The sequence below is a fragment of the Amphiura filiformis genome, chromosome 9 (genome assembly GCF_039555335.1).
Source record: "Amphiura filiformis chromosome 9, Afil_fr2py, whole genome shotgun sequence".
Taxonomy (NCBI): domain Eukaryota; kingdom Metazoa; phylum Echinodermata; class Ophiuroidea; order Amphilepidida; family Amphiuridae; genus Amphiura; species Amphiura filiformis.
Genome location: NC_092636.1, coordinates 55,699,834 through 55,719,576, shown reverse-complemented (window position 1 = coordinate 55,719,576; position 19,743 = coordinate 55,699,834). Strand labels below are relative to the sequence as shown.

The window sequence follows — 19,743 nt, the reverse complement described above, 5'->3', positions numbered from 1 at the left end:
GACCAAGCAGGGGCCAGATGAAGTGAAACATTTCAGAGAAGTAAATGACTAAAGCGCCAACATTGGAATAAAAGATCATTCAACATCAGACATATGCAACATATGTCATTTTGAACGAAATTAAAGGGGCATTTTGTGATTTACAGCCTCATCCCACACTTTTCTCAAAAAAAGTTGAGATTTTTATACCACTGGAAACCTGTGGCTGCATAATGTTTATGTTTCTTGCAGATTAATTCGTTTAGTAAAAATATCACCATTTTTTTATCATCAGATCTGGAAATAAAATACCAAAATATTAGATGTAGGTAAACTCAGTACTGTGAAGCATTATGTTTATTTTATTTATTTTTGCATAAAATCTTTGCAATAAAGAAAACCACCATTTTACGGTATGTAATTTACAACGTTTTGGAATTCATGTCACACGCGAAACATTTTGTGCTTTTCAGTATTTTCCCAGTACATTGTCTTGTTTACTTCCAAATTCACCCAACAGGACCCACCTTTGCTTCTTCTTCTATTATGCAACATTTTTATTTCTAACCATGTGCAGTTATTTTATGACCCTCATGATATTACCCACAATGCATCATGTTTTGAATAATCAAGTGGCTTGTTGGGAGAGTCTTATAAGAGCCGACAAGATTTTATTTCTCACTCATTCAATGGTTACAAATACAGCATCACAACAACATGACAATAAACAGTCTGAAGTCATTTCTTTTTTTTTTCTATGTAAAGTTCTTTTAGTTTTTATCTACAATCAACATGATTATATATACAATGCCTCTTGAGGCAAACAATAAATTAGATGCTATGATTTGCAACTCTGCAAATGATGTAAAACATGTTCTAATATGTATAGATATATTTCAAATAACCCCCGATTTGCAACTACTATTTCACTTTGTTGCACTACCAAAAATAAAATGCACCGAGTCGTTGTCTTTTATTTTTAATAAAATGTGCAACTCACAACTCCAAACCAGTAATGTATGTATCAGGTAAATAAAATAAGTCAAGTTTTGATTGTATGAAAAAGCAACATTGAAAACAATTTCATACATTAAACCAGGGGTTGGCAACCCCCACCATCTGCGCAATACTTGGTACACAGCAGCTCTCTCAGTGACACACAGGCCGACTGCAAAATTGAAAAGGCATGAAAAGAAACCTCAAGCGTAAAAGCTTTGCTCATTCCCTCTCGACCTACTATTCATCATATTTTATGCCTGTTTAGAACCAAAATCCATCTGATAAGGTCAAAAGAAACTTTTGTGCTCTTCATGCAGTTTTCTCAGTTAGTCGCTGATCTTGAGAGAATCAGCAGGAAGATTTCACAATTTTACATAGCATGGCTGTAAGCCAGTTCTGGCGATGCACCCTGCATGGTCCTTAGTCCTACAAAGCAGGCCCTAGAACTCATTGCAAAGTTGTTCTGGGCATATAGATATGTTTAAAATTGGCATGCTGCTTCAAAGAAGGTTTATTTACTAACCCCTGCATTTTAATACCCCTGTATTAAAATACCTTCAAAGAAGGTTTATTTACTAACCCCTGCATTAATACCATGTCCTTGACATATGTGATGTGATCAAGCAAAATGATTTTGATTTTGAGATATAACCAATAATAGTATTATTATTGGCTATATCTAGCCAATTTATAAATTAATGTTCTAAGCAATACTAAATTGGCCAAATCTCTAGAACCATAAGTCTAATTATGATAGTGTTTTCAGCAAAACAAAGCTCTCAGTATGGCTCATGTAATGAACTTGAAAACTGAATTTTGATTTTGATTGAAATGAGACTCATCTTGTTTGATCGCATATCTGTAAATATTTTTAAGATAAAAGGGATAGTCTTTAAATATTAAGTCCACATTGGTACAGATGACACACTAGCCTATGAAGCATTGCCTGTATTTTACCTGGTAAATTTCATGTGTCATCCTGGTTTGTTGATTGAATCATAGATTTACCAAAATTAACATAAGACAAAATAAAGGAGGTACATTCTGGGAATAGAGAAAATTCTTTGCTGATGATTTATAAGGCCATGGTATAGAATAGGCAATCTAAAACCAGTGACCTGTAGTTTTGATATGCTCTACCTCTCCTGATCAATACTTCAAAAGCTTATGCAGGGTCCCAGGTTGAATTCTCGGATGGCTACAGGCAGAATGGTATTCACTTATATTGAATGTTATGATCATTGAGCTAATTACATATTAGAGTTTTCTTCATCTGCAACGGCCACAAAATCATCCTCACTCTCATCATCATCATCATCATCCATTCTTATAATCTGTCCTTGCTCTTCCTCATCAATTTCTTCTTCGCTAACCTGATCCGATCCTCCCATCTCTGAATCCAACCTGCTTTCTTCATTGTCCACATCATAGGATTCATCTCCTTCATCTTCCTCCATTACATCATCACCCTGGTCTTGAGATGCTGCAACATCACCACCAGCATCTGCATCTTGTTGTTGCTGTGGTGGAGGAGGAGGTGGTTGTTGCTCTTCATTTTCAGATTCCTCGCTTTCACTCTGGGGCTCCAAGAAGGGGTTATCACCTTCTTCGCTTTCTTCATCTTCACTATTTTCTGGAGTGAGTTGCAAGTCGTTGAACAGGACGCTGTTCTCATCTTGGCCAGTAGCATCCCCTGATTCTTGTATTTCAAACTGCATGAGGAAATAAACAGAAGTTGTTGAAGAGAAATTAATTGATCTTAATATTTCAGAAAGTCCTCTGCTTTGTATGCTAAGTAAAAATATGGAAGATAAATCCATTAATAACTGTCCAGAACAAGTGCATAGGACGTCAAATGTTTTTTATGAGACAATCAGTAATTTGGTAAACCAAAACTGATCAAAACAAAGACTTTGTCAGTTTTGGTACCAGAAAAATGTGACTTTGGAAAATTGAGTTACTCTAATTACCGTAAAACCTCGTCTACAAGCATATATATTGTTTTTTATTAAAGCTAAATTAATTCGAAACAAGTGAAATATGCCAATACAATGGATTGGTCTTAGAACAATACTTGTTTGTATATGCTTGGATCCGTAATTTATTTGCTCAAACTCCATAATGGCGCCTGGATTAATGGAGCTTTCATCAGAAGCACTCTATATGCTTGTAGACAAGGTTTTACGGTATACAAACATTAGGCTATCATATACTGAAAACACCAACATGTACTTGGTTCTGAAGTTCTGAAGTCTTGTGATGTCTATTTTCTAATTTATTGCTTTTTAAATCCATATTTTTGCCTTTATCTCAATTTCAAATTTGCTGCCTTTGGCCTCAATGGACCAGATCTGACATTTAGCTTGAAGATAGGATACATTATGCAGGGATGTAAGTAAGCAAGAAGAGAAAAAACCCTGTAAATTGGGAAAAAGCTTGTAAATTTGGGCTAAAAAGCCCCAAAACAGGCTGAAAATAAAAGAAATTGTGTAAATCTGGACTACAAAAAACCTGAATTCTGTAAAAATCCTGAAAACTTACATCCCTGATTATGGTTGCTGTACTTAGCAACTATGGTTAACTTGTGCAGTTGATACAAGGGATAGCCAATAACATGGCTTTGTGATCATATGGTGTGGCACGGTGAGTTAGGCAATGTATTTTGTAAAGAAATATTTTGTTGCCTTTAATTCATTTATCAAAGGTACCCCAAAGATCATATGACCAGTGAGTAATATCTTTGCATCTCTTTCAAGATGAGCCCCTGATAACAGCCTCCGCTTGGAAATAATCATAGTAAATTCTTACCCGAGAATCCTCATCACCCTCGATATCAACAAAATCACCCTCTTGATCCTCCCTGTCGCCATCCTGGGTAGCATCCTCCTCAAAACCTGAAAGGATATAAACAAAGAGATGATGAATAGGAGAAATCCATGTAACATGATGAGCAAGAATCAATGCTTTGCTTCTTTTGAACTCATCCATGTGTTATTTCATGGAAGTTTCTGTTATGGGTAAGCATACAGTCACTCAAAACAATAATCCTTGCTCATGCTATGTCCCGGTGCATTACTTGGATCAAATATTGTTCAGGTATTATGTGAGATAGGCACCAATTCTCAAAACACAAGCAAATTATGCAAACATTAATGATGGGGTGGGTCATATGTTTTTGAACCTTTTCTTCAGGTTCAAGCCACTTTCTCTCACATTTGTCAATGCAATTTGATTAAAAATTTTATGCATACAGAAGTTTTGTGCATACTACTGTGGTACTGCTATGAATCTTGTAATGTTGTACACAACCAGATTCTTTTTACTGACACCACTTCATTGGCACTCTAGAGTACCTGTGCAGGTAAACAGTACACACATCGGAAAGGCTAGAGTACCTGTGCAGGTTAACAGTACACACATCGGAACGGCACATACAGTACACACCTGGGACTGCACATACTGGTATTGAACTGAAGCTGCACTGGTATTCACCAGAGTCACCAATTAAGATACAGCTTCTAAATTTGAAGCTCAATCCTATACAACTGATTCTTCAAAAGCCCTTTTTGCAGCCAATCAGCAGATAGTATTCATGGTATTTGAAACTGTCAGGAACTTAAGACAGTATGGCATGACCTCTTTGCCCTGACCAAAGTCAGCGCTTGTTTTTCAAATGACATTAATAATATCTGAAGAATTGTGCTCTGAACAAAGTCTACCTGATCTTTCAAATCTGTAGTAAATACTTTTTTGTCCTGACCAAATTCAACATTTGTTTTTTCAATGACATTCATAATATATTACAGTGGAAACTCATTATAACAAAGTTGTCAGGGACAGAGAAATTAGTTCTTTATATCCAAATTTTGTTATATCAGGGTTGTAAAAACAATAAATAACAAAAGAATTTTGTATTTGGTTCTGGAAAAATACTTCTTTAAAACAGGGTTTTTCTTGTATCAGATTTCGTTATAATGAGGTTTTACTGTAATAAGAATTATGCTCTGCACAAAGCCAGCCTAACCCATTTTCTGGATCTGTAATAAATATTTTTTTGCACAGAGCGATAACACAATATCCACAAATATTTGAATCCTTCAAAATTGATTTTTAATTGTTATTGACTTAAGGGGGTACTACACCCCTGTGGTAAATTTGTGACTATTTTTGCATTTTTCTCAAAAATTAATAACACACTGGTAACAAAAGTTATGTATATTATTGGGGCCGTGACATCCCGCTATCTCTAAGGACCGCTATCTCTAAGGTTCGCTATCTCTAAGGTTCGCTATCACTAACGTGTAAAGTCTATGGAGATGAGAATCCCACTATCTAGAGAAAAGGGTTCGCTATACCTAAAAAAAGGTCCGCTACTTCTAAGGTTTGATATCGCTAATTTGTAATAAGGTTTGCTAGTTCTAAGGTTCGATATCACTAATTTTAAATGAGGTTCGCTATCACTAATTTAAAATTAAGTTCGCTATCACTAATTTTTGAATAAGGTCCGCTATCACTAATTTATTGAAGGTTCGCTATCTCTAAGGTTCGCTATCACTAATTGCAATAAAGGTCCGCTATACCTAAGGTTCGCTATCTCTAATTTCAAATGAAGGTTCGCTATCTCTAATTTCAAATAAGGTCCGCTATCTCTAATTTTAAATAAGGACCGCTATAGCGAACCTCATTTGAAATTAGAGATAGCGAACCTCATTTGAAATTAGAGATAGCGAACCTTATTTAAAATTAGAGATAGCGAACCTTATTTAAAATTAGAGATAGCGAACCTTATTTTAAATTAGTGATAGCGAACCTTAGAGATAGCGAACCTTAGAGATAACGAACCTTAGAGATAGCGAACCTTAGAGATAGCGGACCTTATTTAAAATTAGATATAGCGAACCATAGGGATACCGGGATTGTTAAAATTAGAGATAGCGGACCTTATTTTAAATTAGTGATAGCCAGGGTTCGGTTTTTGCCGGCAAAAACCTGTTTTTGCCAGCAAAGTGGCAAAAACCTGGCAAAAACTGTTTTTGCCAGTTTTTGCCTGGTTTAAACCGGCAAAAATGGCAAAAACTGGCAAAAACTCACATATAGTCACTCAAATATTAAAAAGTGACACAGAAAGCTCATAAACAGTAACACACAACTTTTAACGAATCATTCAACATATTTTTTGTCTCCTCAAGTCCTTAAAATGAAAATGTTTTGAATTTGATACATGCCACATTTCGATTAAATGCACTTGAGCAATGAAAACACATGCCTTTAATTTCTTAATATATTGCTTGTAATTACAAAATCTGGCCTTGTTATACTCTGGAACTTATTTTTGTAACTTAATAATTTGTTTTGAGATGAAAACACTGAACTATAAATCACTTTTTAGTTTTTGCCATTTTTGCGGCAAAAACTGGCAAAAACTGTTTTTGCCAAGTGGTTAAAACCGTGGTTAAAACCGCGGTTTTTTCCACCTGCGGCAAAAACCTGCGAACCCTGGTGATAGCGAACCTTAGAGATAGCGAACCTTCAATAAATTAGTGATAGCAGACCTTTTTTAAAATTAGAGATAGCGAACCTTATTCAAAATTAGTGATATCGAACCTTAGAAATACCGAACCTTATTAAAAATTAGTGATATCGAACCTTAGGTATAGTGGACCTTTTTCGTAATTAGTGATAACGAACCTTAGGGATAGCGAACCTTAGAGATAGCGGTCCTTAGAGACAGCGAACCGTCGCCATTGGGGCAAGGAATCCAATATACACTGAAATTTCAGTGAATCAAGACAAACGGTTCAGTAATCATGATAGGAAATGAGGTACATTCTAGCGGTACCTCATTTTCTATCACAAGTATCGAACTGCTTGTCTTGGGGCACTGAAATTTCAATGTAGTAATTGGATTCCTTGCCCCTATATTATACATAACTTTTGTTACCAGGTCCTTATTAGTTTTTGAGAAAAATGCAAAAATAATCACAAATTTATTGAGGGGTGTAGTACCCCCTTAATATCGGGCTTAATTTGCAAGTTCTGAAATAATCAAACCGAATAGATCCTGTTGTTTTCACACAACATGTCAAATTAATTAATGCTGACAATTGAATCCATCCTTGAGAGTGTCACCTTCACTTAAGTCATTAGTGTGGCTTGGAGTAGTTTATACATTAGAGTAAAATGGAGAAAAAAATTGAATTATAGCCAGAAGTAAAGGTCAAGTTCTTCTGTGTTTTATTGTTCTGGGCAACCTACAATTGTTATCTCAAAAACCGCAACTCCAATTTGATGAAATTTGCAGCACATTTCTACTTTTTAAATGGTCAAGAATTTAAAAAAATGAAGTTGTGTGATAATTACCCAACTTGTCTGATCCTATCATATCAAAATTTCTAAATAATGCCATGGCAACAAATTAAAACAATTTTGAAAGTGCCAGATTGGAATAAATATAATTATGCTTCTGTACTACTGGACCTGGTTAACAAATATTTTTGAGTTTAGCTGTGCATGTTTCCAGGAAGGAGTACACTGGAAATCATCTATTGCAGGTGAAATCCATACATCCTCTTTGGAAGACATCACCTTAATCTTCAATCCATACAGGGAGTGTCAATTTAAAATGGGGTTACCTGAATGAGAGGCTCCATTTGAAATTCACACCTCCTGTGTAGGAGATTAAGGATATTACTTCCATGGTCTTCTATAGGGGTGTAAGGATTTCAACTACAAAAACCAAATCTTATATTTCCAGAAGACATATATCATCAAGATCATAATTGGGCTATTCCAGTTGAAATCCATACACTCCCTATGGAAGACATGCCCTTAATCTCTCACACAGGGGGTGTAGATTTCAAATGGAGTTGCCCATTCAGGTGACCCCATTTGAAATTTACATTTGCTGTGTGAGAGATTAAGGTCATATCTTTCATAGGGGTGTATATGAAATTCAACTAGAATAGCCCAAATATTTATCATCAAAACCCCCATCATCACCCCCAAGAGCTAGTATTGCCATCATCAATGCAATAACCATTATTGTCATCATCACCATCCACATAACTAACTAAAGTAGCCTAAAGCAGACAAGCTTGTTGAAACTGGCAGCAGTTGCCCTGGTCAAATTGAGAAAAATTATAATTTTTATGATGACAGTTTTGGTGCAAATTTGTTATCAAATCATAAATGCAAGGACCTATTCAAGGACTATTTTACTTGAAATTATCTTCTATGTGTAATTTGGGGAAAATTTTAGAGATACCAATTTGCTCAATAATATAGTAATGTGGATTCAGGTCTGGGCAATTACAAAACATCAATCACATTCGATGAGTTGCATCTCAAAATTTTAGCCTGGACCATATACTTTTTTTTCCATCTTTTATGATTACCTAGATCTTGATATTTAAAGAAAATGTACATTTGAAGCAACCAGTTGGCAGTTGCTTAATACCCCAGAAAATTGCTGCCATTTTACACAGTAACATACATGTATATAGGGTAAGGCCAAGTAAAAAAACAAACAAAAAACATGTTTCACAGCAGGGTTTTTGAAAAAAAGGAGGAAGAGGGGCTTTTTTATTTTCAATTTTTATTGCAAAATCAGTGTAAAACCCATACTTAGAGCTGTTTTAGTGCATACAATAACGCCTGGAAAAAGGAGGAGGCCATTTTAAATTTTGTTGTTCTGAGAGTGAGAGATATGCCCCTCTAATTATTACAAAACCTTCCAAAAGTATTTCTTGTATATTAGCAAGGCGAAAGCATCTCAACTTCCTAGACATATTTTTGAAAGTTACAGCTGAATTTCAAAAAATTAAAATAAAATTGAAGACACCTCAAAAAATGAAGTGGGATGGGACGAGAAGCATGTCTATTTTTTTATTTGTCTTCATGTATTTGTGGTGTAGACCCATATAATATTATCAACATTACTTTTGTCAATATCATCATCTTGTAACGTTGCTCTCTCTCTCATCTTGATTGCTGATCATATTACCCACCTGTCATACTGTCATCATTAGCAAAGCTGCTCATGGGTGTATGAGGAGCAGCAGACAGGCTCTCTGTCTCCGCAGCATCCAGGGCAGCTTCTTGTGCCACGGCAATGTCCTTCTCCAGTTGAGCTAAATGTTCTTCATTATGCGCTAACTCCGTGTTGCAGGTCTCAAAAATCTGATCGGCGACTTTGGTTAATTGACTGTCACCACCTGTATGTCATGAAAAAATGAAATATGATATGACATTGTTATTTTGATAAAGATACTATATGAAATGATTTAAAGTGAAGGATGCCAATGGCACAGCGCCATAGGTCGGGGTGGGTTGGCATCACAATTCCATAGAAAAATTACCATACAATGACTGGTGTCCCCTCATTTAGACCCGGTGCCCCCGAAGTCAGTCTTGGTGCCTCCAATCAGCATCAAATTTTGACCGTTCTTAGAAAAATGACCAATCCCAATTATCAGTCCCAGTGCCCCAATTAGACGACTCCTACTACGCCACTACAAAGAATACTGGTTCAATTCCATGCTCAAACACAGGGCACTCAATTTTGGAGGTGACAGGGACATCCGCCCAGTACTCAAATTAGGGATCTTTCAGTAAGAGATTTGAAACTAAAAGTAGGGGTCATTGAGTGAGAATTTATTTTAAAGGAGAGACATTCAGTGAGATTTTTAGGACACCAATATAAATACTAAGTAAAACATTCTGGATATGAATATGTAACATATCCCTATGCAAATAACTAACTAAATCTCCCTAGCGCAGCCTTATGGTAACACATTCTCATAAATTATTGCACATTTTATAGCTTATTTTAGACCATATTAACATCTAAAATATTGATAACCTAAAAAATCTCATACTCCAGGAAAATTGGTATTTCAAACTGGGGTAAAAAAACATGTCTTCTACTTTTCTGCAAAATAGACAATGAGACAAGTAGTGAATAGAGAAACAAAAGTCTTTTGTCTGTCAACAATCTTGAAATTAATTTCATCAATTATTAATTTTCGAACCAAATTTCTCAACGGAATCGTTGTGACAACACATTTTCATATGTCAATTTATCAACGCTCACTTTTGTTAATTAGATCATATTCAGACATCTTAAAATGATAATGTTGTCTTTTGATAAGCTCTTGTAAATGTAAATCCCATTCAAATGTTAAATCACTTAAGGTATTGAATAAGTGAAGAATGCCACTTGAAAATGTTGACATTTTCCCCAAGTTTTCCCCGGACTATTCCTATCATCTTAGCATAACAGCTTGTGTTTCAACTCCACATTCAAATCATCTTCAATTACTGCATAACCTTTAAAAAATGATTTCCCAAAAGTTGTGAAAATAAATTTACTATTTCAATTTTCCTGGAATCAACTTGAACAAATATATATATGACTCCATTAATGCCAAGTGGGAGATGAAAGTGAGTACACGTATATGAGCCCAATTTATACCAATTGGGTATTTGAAAACATATTTAATTTCACTTCAAGGTACATCCTAATTTAACATGAAATACCAAATGAATGTTGTAGAGTTTGTATGTTAATTTTGACTAATAGCAAGTTTGTGAAAATTATTGGATCCTTCTTATTCTCCGAGATTTTTCACATTATTCAAAATGGCAAACACGTTTTAAACTCAAAGCATGCAATTCCCCTTTAAGTCAAAACAATTATGGATGATATTGATTAAAGTTGCACTATAACTTTGCAATTCTAAGTTGCACTATAAATTCTTTCAGTTTCTATAAACAGAAAAAACATACATGAAATGATTAATACAGTAAATAGATTTGGTTTCAAATTTCTTTGTCTATAATTTCTGAGTTTTTTTACTTTTGCAATAGTAAAAAGATTGAGGAGGTGAAGCAATTTGAATATCTGGGTTCAATGATTAACAACAGTGGTGACAGCACAACTGAAATTAAGAGAAGACTGGCTATTGCAAGGACAACTGTGCAGGGCATGTCAAGCATATGGAAAAGCAGAGGCCTATCCATTGACCTCAAGGTACGCCTACTTCGTCCAACTGTGTTTTCCATTGCCACTTATGGATGCGAGTCTTGGGCTATGACCAAGAATGATAGGAAAAGAGTAGATGCTTTTGAGATGTGGTGTTACAGGAGGCTTCTACGAGTGACATGGAAAGACAGGAGAACAAATTCCTGGATCCTTGACAAGATTGGTACAAGTCTAACCATCAGAAGCGGCATAATGGAGAGAAAGCTGAAGTACTTTGGCCATATTGTCAGGAAACATGGAGGTGTAGAAAAACAGATTTTGCAAGGGGCCATGGAAGGCAAATGAGGAAGAGGACGTCCACCAACATCTTGGACTAATGACGTGAAGCTGGTTTCTAACCAGGGAATGCAAGGTGCAACACACTTGGCATCGGATCGAGTGAGATGGCGTACTCTTGTGAAGACCACAGCAGCGCTACACAGCGCCACCTGACACAGAGAGAGAGAATAGTAAAAAAGAAAAAAAAATGAAAAAAAAATCACCAAGATTCAAACACCCTTAGAATCATTGTAATGTAACAATGGTTACTGTTAGAAATGTGTTACTGTGTGACTAAGGAACAAACCAAAAGATTGATGAAGCCCCATAAACATAACTGGCTTTGTTTCATAGCTGATCCCTCCCTCCCCACCTGTAATGAAAATGGGTGAAAATAACATTCAACCCCTCACACCCACCCACAAAACTAGTTTCATTTTACAGGTGTCTATCTACCTTTTGTTTTCTTCCTTGACATTGTTTTGCATAATGGATTCTTGGATATTTTAAGTTTTATTCAGATTGCAACATCCCGCATCCACACAACTCTGTAAATTTGAGACCATGTTTTAACTGAACTCTCTGAATACATTAAAGGGACCATTGAAAGAAAAACATATTTGGTATCAAAATAAAGCTAATAACATATAGAATCCATTTCTAAAATGATAAATGCAATTTTCCTTTGTTTTACCCCCCAAATCAGCAAATAAAGACAAAGCGCCCAATGTCGCGTCGTTCCGCCCAATTCATATATGCAGAGACACGTGGCAACCCCTGTGACGTCAAAGTGGTTATCCTTTCCGCTGCATGGCAACACTGCATAGTCCAGACTTGGTCTAAACCAACGCATTGTACGTGTTTACAGCAATGAACTTTTATGTGCCTTTTAGGCCTAACAAGTGTATTGAAAAGGATATTATAATATAAATTACAAAGATACAATGACTTCTATGATAGGCCTATATAAATTCTAGCTAGGCCTACAAAATTGGCCAACAACGGGGAAACATAAGTTAGGCCTAGGCCTTCATATTGACAAAGTCAAAGCTGTCAGTGCTAGCTGCTCGGCGTTTGCAAGAGAGTATCAGACTGAGGCATTCTGATATAGCAACTCTTTACTTCCTCTGAAATATCTGGTGAGGATAGGAAAGATGATGTTTCGGGTTAGCCCATGACATGCGACTTAATTTCTTTTTTTTTCAGTGTAAAATCAGCATTGTCTGCAGTTTTCGGTCTTTTCCAACAGTGCTCGAGGAAACGATGACGCACTTTTTTTTTTTTTTTTGTTTTTCTTTTTTTGTTAAACCCCCTAGAGTAGTCCCTACTACAAAAAGACTTGGAAGTTGTCCTTGTTCTCTAATAAACTTATTTATAGGCCTATGTATGAAAAAAATTCATAAATCATTCCAAAGTCTAAAATGATTGAAAATCTATAAAAAAATAAAAAAAATCTGACAAATCCCAGAAATTGAGGAGGAGGGACAAGAACCAAAACATTAATTTTATACGGCCTTAACTGCCAGGCCTAAAACGCAGCCGATCCTGACTCAAGTTTGGAAGCTGAATTGCGAGTGATTCAAGTGTGTTGCTTGTTTCTAAACGGTCGCTCCGTGCAGAGACATACTTATGGGACCAGGTTCAAAACAAAAGTCAGGCTCGGGAGAGCGAGTTGGCGCTGATTGTTGCCTCGCCTTGCACCACTACTTTAAGCCCCTGGCGCGCCCAAAGACTCATGTGAACTTGGTTTATCTCGATCCCGCAGGTTTTCTTCGGGATCTCCAGTTTCCTCCTGCTTCTCAAAAATCGGTGATTAGTTGTTTGGTTATCAAAAACTTCCTTCACGCAATGGAATTTGGGGAGCTGAAAAGATAATTGGTGGATGTTACAGTCCAAATGCGACCGGTTCGGCAGCATCCAGCCTAGATGATGCGATCTGATTGTGGCAGTACCATGGCAGCGAAATTACAGCGCTTTGAACCCTCCGAGATCTGGGAAAAGCTGTTATTATATAAAAGCCGAAATTTATTTTTAAAAGCCTATGAAAAATGAGAAACAAATTTGAAGATAAAGAACCACGAGAGGAACATATAAAGGCCACTCCAAACAATCATATGAACAATATTTACTGTCAGCCTTTAGTTTACGTTTATATGGAAATGCTTATAGGCCTAATCCAATCTCAACTCCCACTGATACTTGAAAGTGGAAAGTGTCCGAGCGTTTTATCAAAGGTAGGCCACAGTTACAAAGTTTATGGTGATTGGGTAAATCTTGTAAAATACAGCGTGCCTGGCTGGATATTTCGTTTTTAGAAATGACTGACATCAATTTCGCATAGCCTAGGCCTACCCCGGTCCTAACCATCCATGGATTAAAATAAGTGTAGGCCTAATATTTCCCATTGATGTTTGTAGCATATAGGCTTTTTGAAGGCCTATGTATGTTTATAGGCGCTCCTCGTAATTTATTTCAAGAACAGCTTGCATGTCATGTTCTTCTGAACCAACTTCTTCATCTGCCGTTCAGCTACTGACCCAGTGCCAACGGCTCGAATATTGGCAAGTCTCCCGTATAACACATGGTAGGCCTATAGGGGAATGAATTTGCAAAATAAAAGGGCCTAGGCCTATTTTGCATTGTTTTGGGTATGAAAATAAGCACTTTTGAAAGTTAACTTATGGAAGAAAAGGCTTTTTTATACCAATTGTCAGGTTTTGGTAAAAATAATCATCTCTTGAATATTTTTCAAGGTAGGTCCTACGGAAAAAATATATAGGCCTATAATAATAATACCCATGGGAGGTGCTCGCGCCGGCACATCATCTGCAATTTATGTGTTGCGACAAATCTTGGCGATATTCCCCTCAACATCGTCACTATATCATAGGCCTATAGGCATAGGCCTACTCATAATTAGTTTTATGGTTTTATATATGCCATGTAGGGCCTACATAAAGTCATCGGGATCTTGGTCATGTTGACCGGGGGGTTGAATTTATGAATAAGTAAAATAGGAAGCTGCATATGCTTGATGATGATAAAAAAAAAAAATTATCGTCTCCGCCGCTTCCTTTCGCATGGCATTGCAATTGAGGGAGTCTGAAATGTTTAATGCTATTTTCTTTATCATATAAGGGAAAACTTCTTTTTTTAAATGTTTCAAAAGTTAATAATATTGTCACTAGTTTAGATTTGCTTCTGTCCAATAAGCATTTCAATTGAGAGGCTTTGTTTTAATCATTCTCTCAGAGAACCATCAAATAACAAGAGCCTCAATCCTATCAATCATCCTCCTCTACAAATTACACAACTAGTAATAATGTCCGGGAATAATACATAGGCCTAAATGATCCATTTGCTTTGTAAAAAATAACTAATAAATGATAAATAAAAAGGCCCTCCACTTCCTCTTTTTGATAACATGTGGACAATCAACTGGAATTTTGTTTTTACTTGACCTTTAAATAATTATAAGTGGTTGTATTACCTTGATTATTGCATATATTTAGATCGCGATCGCTGTTGTCAAATTATCCCGGCAAAATGTCAACGCAAACACAAAACGCGTAACCACAATGACGTCATCAGGAAAGCGCCCAATTTTCTAGTTTTGATAAATGACGCCAGCGATGTAGCGTCGGAAGGGGGTAAATCGAGTATGTTGTTTTCATTGTATTTTTATTTCTAAAATAGTTAGTTCTTCAATTGTTTTAGATATTGATTCTATATTTTATGGGCTTTATTTTGATACCAAATCATATTTTCTTTCAATGGTCCCTTTAACAGGTGTGTTTGTTCAGAGACACATGTGTGGGGCTGGTTATCTTGGGCACAAATATTACACAGACCAATCTGTGAAATCACACCCCAAATCTACAAATACTCTTTCACTTTTGTTAATTCAGGTCGCAAATAAAGCATTTGGGACTAATGCAAGTATATTTAGACATCTAACATGCTTCTTTGCTTTAAATTCAACTTAAATGCTATGTGCGCATTTTAGCACAGCAAAGGGCTGCAATAAAGCCAACTTGTCTTAACAACTTACAGCATAATTTTGATCATTGTTTTTCAAGATGTTATGTTGTTGTAAACATGGTAAATGTTTAAACCACAGCAATCTAAGCAATTAAATTAATTCCCTTGCAAACTAAACTAACTAAAATGCTGTAAGAGTACATGAATTCACAAATGAGTCTGTGACTTCACAGCACCTCAGAACTGATCCTGGGCTTAAATCTTGCAGTACTGTTTACGGCAACATCAACACAAGCAAAACTGCTCATCACTGCAGTAATATTTACTATGTGACATCCCAATAAACATTTAAATTTGTCCTCAATTTTATCACATTACTTTTTTTTCTGAATAGTCTTACTTTTAATACAAAATGTGATTTTAAATGAAATATAAAATAAGCAGTCACATATCGTCAGCCTGCTATATTAAAAGTAATTTTTTGTAATTTTGAGAACAAAGTACAAATTCAAGCATGCATTTAAACCTATTTATTCACCAATCTTTGCACAAGAACATTATGATAATGAGACAAATGAAAGGAAATAATTAGGGTGATTATGTAACTGATGCATCCTTGAACCACATTTTGTTTTTTTGTTATCAAAATTACAAAAAATGACTTGGGCAATTAGGGTAGCAGGCTGACGATATAGCCATGGATCATGATAATGAAATATTATATAAGTAGCAGTCACAGAGCTGTGGATCATGTTCATTTTGTTGCCACTCCAATGAACTTGCAATTTTCATGTTGACAACATGCACTTAATTTAATCCAGTGCCATCGTATTACATTTCATTATTCACAATCCATAGTTCATTGAGAAACATGATATGTCATCAAATTTACCAGTTCATGATATGATACAAACTAGACCAATGATGAGTATTTTGGCTGTTAACAGGTGATATGATTATTATGCTATGTCAACCAGTGTACTTCGGTTATATTTATAAATGGGCTTTTATAAATACGCACATGGCTCATGGGCACGACATACCAAGACCAGCAAGTGTGACCAAATCCTCATTCATTGACCACTATACAGAAAAGGATAGGAACTCTGTAGATAAATATCATCAAATTTAAATATCAATTGAATTGCAATATTATTACATATGGGGGATTCTGAATTTGTATTAAGTAATCAAAAAATATTTTTGAAAGTATTTGACGACGGAAAAAAATATTCAACGACGCAAACGTTTATATAATATAATCACAAAGTTGAAGAAAATAGACAATTTTGCTGCACAGTAGTCTCATGTTGTTCCACCTTTCCATTCTAATGTATAGGAAGACCACCTGCTTTGTAGAAGGTCACTTCGAGACTTACTATCTACAGTCTGTCTAGTCTGAAGTACAAAGTACCGACGCGGACGCACACATTGTGCCGACTTTGAAGGCACACATACCTGCAGCAGATACGCAGCATTGCGCACTGTTCACGCGCTGTGTACGCGCGCGTTGTCACTTTGTACTTCAGAGTGGACAAACTGTACAAGCTGTTATGGCAGCATGGAGGTGGTCACATGCGGATTTATAAAAGCGCATTTATATATATAACTATTGTACTACAGCAACATGATCACTTTTTCTTGTGATCTGAGGGGTGCTTTATAGTCAATAAAAGCACACACACTCTGTGCCATTGTGAGCTCTCTGTACTGTAATATCCATGCACAAGTTTCAATGTGATGCATCAAAGCCAACGTGATGCATCAAAGCCAACGTGATGCGTCAAACCTAACATTCAAATGAGGAGGTGATAATATTGACAGCAAAAATACACAATTGAATTGAACATTGTGGGTTATTCGCCACAGAAGTGACGTAATAATCAGATTAACTACCATAGCAATAGATGAATACAATTTTTGAATAGATCGCCCTGCACTACAAGCAGGTTGCACTCATCACCTGTGTCTGTCTGTAATCATAGATTGAATACAATACCACTCTTTTCAAAGATACTAATCTTACAAGTGCGAGTGATCAGCATGATATGAATATTCTATAGAATTATGATCCAGGTCTTTATCCCTAGCTGTTCTTTGATATCTATGGTTCAGCTGCATGTTCAATGCATAGGTACCCCGTGAACGTTGTAGTGCAGGGCGTAATGTTATATTCAAAATTGTATTCATCTATTGCTATGGTAGTTATTCCTATTAATAATGTCACTTCTACGGTGAATAGGGACAGGTGGGAAACAAATAAGATATCATGTTGGATCCTATCTAGCTCCAAGGTGCTTATATATCAACACTACTACTAGAGTAATTGAAATAGAGCAACTGATCTGTATTAGTTCAGTTTAGATGTAGCTGGTGTGCAAATCCCTTACTATGGAATTCAATTAGCACAATGGTAAGCCATGATACAGTGTAAGCCATCTGACAGGTGGTATCAATACTACTCATGAGATGGAGTACTATCTAATGGGGACCATCACTATCAAGATCATACAATTAGTGCAATGATTTAGCTAATCAATTCACCTTTAAAAGGAAATATAGAGAAGTTGTTCTGTAACAAAGTAATTGCTCCAGAAATTTATTATAGTAGTATGGGTAAGTCTATTTGACAATAAAATTGTAACTTTTCTCTAGGTAAAACAGCTCTTAAAGGAAGACAGGAGGGTGAAAGTGCATAGGAACAATGCCGGAAACTACGTCACGCTATTGTTCGACCTAGGCTACATATTTTTTAACGCATGTGTGTTCGTCAATACAGCTTTAGTCTCCTCCACCTTCGCAACACGGTACGTGGAGTGTCTGGAATCACACTGACGGCGGAGGAGAATACTAGCTGGTCAGACAGTTTAATTTTATCAAGCATATACAAATGTAATTCCTGAACAATCACTGTCATTTGATCGATTTACTACAGAATATATTGCATATTCAAAATATAATTTTAATATTGTAAACCTGTTAACTTATATATTTGTGTACTAAAGTATAAGGACACATGAATAAAATCATGTCGAAGACAAAATGGCCGCTAATCCGCCTATTGTCTAGACCTAGGATACATATTTCGAATGAGGGCAGCAGACTAGGATGCTTATCCCTTCCTCTAGATCCCTGAGGAAGAGTAGGGTGAGGAAAAAATATTCAGGCCATTTTAAGAACATACTTAATACAACCGTATCCAAAGACCTAACAATGAATTTGAAATCTTCCTACAAGATTTAGCCAAATTCAAAATTTCTACCAATGTTAGCTAATATATTTTGATTCATCTCCAACTGAAACTTGGTTACGACAATGGCATAACAGGACTCTTTCTCAAATCAATAAAGTAGATGGGTGCGAAGCATTTTACAAACACTTTTGTATAGTCAGTTCCACTTGGTTACATGGACACTCTCTCGCCATCGTAGTGAATACATCATACCTTAGTTACTGGTTCATACACCTGTTAGCAACCCATTGACTTTGTGTGGCGATCATTTTGATTGTGGTTCCAAACACAGATAGCGTGTTTGGTTTTGACGTCACACTATGACTTTGAATAATCTGCCATGAATAGGATCTTATGGATCAGTAGTAGCTATATTGAGTGATGTCAACATAACATAACATAACATAATAGGTATTTATTGAGCGCCCCACAAAGAACGGAGCGCTTTACAAGAAAATATATACAGGTACATGAACCAGATACATCAACTAATACAAACAATACAAAGCATAATATATGGCATCATCACCACCTTCCAAGCGCTTTCAATAAGTAAAAGTAAAGTTACCTGCTTCATATATCAAATAATAATTCTTGATTTTTGGTGCAATTTATTGGAAATCTATACTTGCAATTTATTGTTTGGTCTTTGGATAATGGCTGGCTTAAGTATGACCTTGAAATGGCTTGAATATTTTTTTCTTACCATACTCCTCCTTTAATTCTGTCAATTCCATTAAGTGTCTGCTAACAGACTTACTAAGCAGGCTTTACAAATTGGACTATTTACTCTAGCTATATAGGACATCACTGACAGCTATCTTCTGAGCATCATTTTTTTTTTGTATTTCTAAAAGTTATGATGATAAGGCCATCTTAATTTAATAGTTTGCCTCAAAGCCCCTTTGCACATTAGTAAAATTGCCCGCTTTTTGCACATTATTCTTGTTGGATTTCAGTTTTTTCCGCTGTTTTATTTATTTTGTCCAAATCCATCACATAAAAATCTCACATCTGACATTGTCAGACTTCAAAATAGCCTAAATCGTCAATCTTATCCAATCGTCAATCTTCATATTGATGACAGTCATACCCAGGGGTAGCACTAGGTTTTAAAACCAGGGGTTCTCAGAACCCCTGAACCCCCTGAAAGTGTTAAAAATATGCGCTCAAATCCTAAAATGAGGGGGTCTCTAGTCAAGTATTGAATGCCCGTTTCAATATATCAGTATCAGATTTTGTGATTTTGGTT

At 36.0% G+C, this 19,743-nt stretch overlaps 1 protein-coding gene across 1 annotated transcript in view; it reads right to left on the bottom strand.

Moving 5' to 3' along the window:
- Positions 1 to 413: 413 nt before the first annotated feature.
- Positions 414 to 19,743, bottom strand: part of LOC140161194 (transcription initiation factor TFIID subunit 1-like) — a 173,453-nt gene continuing 154,123 nt past the window's right edge. The window contains 3 exon segments of the mRNA XM_072184643.1: positions 414 to 2,690; positions 3,787 to 3,872; positions 8,985 to 9,191. Coding sequence (XP_072040744.1) covers positions 2,229 to 2,690; positions 3,787 to 3,872; positions 8,985 to 9,191 — 755 coding nt within the window. The 3' untranslated portion in view covers positions 414 to 2,228.